The sequence below is a fragment of the Myotis lucifugus genome, unplaced genomic scaffold, assembly GCF_000147115.1.
Source record: "Myotis lucifugus unplaced genomic scaffold, Myoluc2.0 scaffold_539, whole genome shotgun sequence".
In the NCBI taxonomy this organism is placed as follows: Eukaryota; Metazoa; Chordata; class Mammalia; order Chiroptera; family Vespertilionidae; genus Myotis; species Myotis lucifugus.
The window spans coordinates 65,608-68,677 of record NW_005871587.1 but is presented as its reverse complement, the minus strand read 5'-3'; the positions used below and the strand labels follow the sequence as shown (position 1 = coordinate 68,677).

General features: G+C 57.4%; 1 protein-coding gene across 1 annotated transcript in view; it reads left to right on the top strand.

Annotated features, from left to right (window-relative positions):
- PDE4A (phosphodiesterase 4A) overlaps positions 1-3,070 on the top strand; it is a 34,509-nt gene that overhangs the window by 17,188 nt on the left and 14,251 nt on the right. Inside the window, 2 exon segments of the mRNA XM_023745356.1 lie at positions 2,008-2,197; positions 2,565-2,646. Of these exon segments, the coding sequence (XP_023601124.1) occupies positions 2,008-2,197; positions 2,565-2,646 (272 nt within the window).

Here is a 3,070-nt window from a genome sequence, read left to right as displayed (position 1 = left end):
GTCAGAGGCCTTCCCAAAGCCACAGCGCATGTTGCAGGCACACAGCTCCCAGTCTCATACTCAGTTCTCCGTGTCGCCTGCCTTGCTGAGGCCACTCCCCAAGTGGCTTATGTGTGGCTGACAGACTTGGAATTGCCCATGTTTTTTGAACTCTGTGCCAGGCACGGTTCTGAGCGTTTTACCTGTGTTAATGCTGGTCACCTGGGCGACCCGAGGGACGTGGTGGTTTTGTTCATCGTGTGGACAAGGAAACTGAAATTCAGTCACTTTCTTCAAGTCGTACAGCTGGGAAGTGGCATGGCCAGCGTCCCCCTGCCTCATCCTGAGGGTCTCGGTCTTACCTGTGCCCCAGGCCGGGGTCCCCTTGTCTCCCTTCCCTGTAGCCGTGTCTCTGTCCTGGTCTGCATCTCCATTCCAGCCGCCCCAGCTTCCTCGCTGGCCTTCAAACAAAAACGGAATCCTGCCCCAGGTCTGTGCACTTGCTGTTCCCTCGCCCTGGAGTGCTTCCTCCTGACCCAGGGTCTTCCTCCCTTCTTGTCTTTCTGGCCCTGCTCAGATGTCACCTCGTCAGGCTGGCCTGCTTCAACCACAACAGCTGAAATCAGCTCTCCAGTAACTTGCCGTCATCCACCTACTTTTAATTCTCTGCAGGCCACAATCCAGTCCATGGGTTCACGTATTCATTCATTCATTTATACATTTTATTATCCATTCAGTAAACATTGACTGGGCGTCCATTATGTGCCAGGCCATGTTCTTGGCCCAAGGGGTACAGCAGTAAACAAAGCAGACAAAAATCCTTGATCTGCAGTACTTCTAGAAGACAACGCAAACAGTAAAGAAGCAAAATATAGATTATGTCCAATAACTAGTATTTTAAAAAAATATATTTTTATTGATTTCAGAGAGGAAAGGTCAGGGAGACAGAGAGAGAGAGAGAGAGAGAGAGAGAGAGAGAGAGAGAGAGAAACATCAATGATGAGAGTCATTAATTGGCTTTGGCTGCCTCCCGCACGCCCCACACTGGTGACTGAGCCTGCAGCCTGGGCATGTACCCTGACCGGGAATTGGACTGTGACCTCTTGGTTCATAGGTTGATGCTCAACCACTGAGCCATGCCAGCCGGGCAGTAGTATGCTTTTAAGAAAGGGAAATATGAAATATTATGACAGCAGTTGGTGAGGGGAGGCCTTCCTGAGGAGTCGACTTTTGAGCTGAGGCCTGAAGGAGGTGAAAGGGGAGCCACTGGGGATCTGGGAAGGGTAAACAGCCGGTGCAAAGGCCCTGAGGCAGGAACGTGTATGGAATGTTTAGGGAACAGCGAGGAGGCCACTGTGGCTGGAGCACAATGGGTGCAGGGTGGAGTGGGAGGTCCCAGGCAGGGCCTGGTGGGCTGCAGCGAGGACTCTGGCTTTTCCTCTGAGTGAGTTGGGGGCCATAGAAGGTTCTGAGCAGAGGAGGGATATGGCCTGACTCAAGTGTTTACAGGCTCCCTCTGGCTGCTGAGGGGGAAACAGACTGAGGGGCAAAGACAGGAGCCAGGGACCAGGGCAGAGGAGAATGCACTGGTCCAGGCAAGTGATGAGGGGGGCTGGCCACAGACGGGCTGAGAAGTGGGCCAATTCTGCATAGACTTGCGCAGTGAGGCTGATGTGAGGTACAGTGGGAAAAGCAGGGTCAGTGAGAACCCCACAACTTGGCGTGTGCGTTGTTACTAGGCCAACGTGTGGAAAGTCCAGCCCTCCCACGTCATCCCCGTGAAGCACAGGTCATGGTCACTAATGTATCCCAGCACCTACCACAGCGCCTGGCTCACAGAGGCTCTCAGTACTGTTGATCCCTGCGATTCTCTGTCTGCCATCTCTGTTGGGGTGTCTCTCTCTTTAGTGTCCTCTATCTGTCCCTCATTTCTGCCAGGAATTCCCTTGCCCCTCCCCTCCCCCCGTTCCTCTTAACCTCCCCAAAGCCATCTCAGCCCCCTGACCCCGGTTCCTGCCGCCCCTGCAGCTTCGAGGCGGAGAATGGGCCTACACCGTCCCCCGGCCGCAGCCCGCTGGACTCGCAGGCGAGCCCGGGCCTGGTGCTGCACGCCGGGGCGGCCACCAGCCAGCGCCGCGAATCTTTCCTCTACCGCTCCGACAGCGACTATGACATGTCGCCCAAGACCATGTCCCGGAACTCGTCGGTCACCAGCGAGGCGTGAGCACTCCCTACCCCACCTGCCAGCTACTCCAGGCCTGGCCCTTTCACAGGCTACCCTTCCCAGCAAGGAGGGGGCGCGCTGCCCAAGCCCCCAGGGGAGGGTAAACGCCCCCTTCCCCGTCAGGAGCTCAGTCCCTTATAGCATGTCCATCCAGTGAGTGCCCACCCTACCTCTGCCCCTCACCCCGCCACACCTAGCCCCTCCCTCAGTTCAAGCCCCTACCCTTGTTCATACAGTCCCCACCTACCCAACTTGCCCATTGGCTGCTGGGGCCAGGCCCCACCTCAGCCTGTGTCTGTAGCAAGGAGGGAAGACCCCCCAGTTGAGTCCCTCCCACCCCCCCGCCACTGCTTCCTCCCAGAGTCCACTTCTGCTGAGCAGCCTCTCCTCCCCTCCGCCAGCCTTTCCTAAGCCAGCTTCCCTCATCATTGCCACCTACGGAGGTGTGAGCACCCCCAGACCTGCTCAGCCCCCTCCCCTCTCATTGGATCCTCCAGCCCTGCCCTACCCATCAAGGTACCCATCTCACACACACACCCCCAGGCCCCTTTCTGCCCTACTCCCCTCCCCACCCACTGCTCTCACCTGCCCCACACACCTGAGCCCTTCTCCCTACCACCGTTTCCTTCAGGACTGGCCCCTGCAGCGTGTTCACTCTTGTGAGGTGTCAGTGCCCTCTCCCCCCACCTAAGCCCGCCCCCGGGCCTGCCCACCAGCCTCCCTGGGCCCGGCCGCCTTTTTTTTCTTTCCATGAGAGTTGCTTCAACTGATTGCCCCGACCCACACTCCAGGACCTTTGGATTCCATTGTGCGGACGTCTGCATGACCCCAGTCCTGATTCAGAATGCTGAGACCTCATCGTAACGC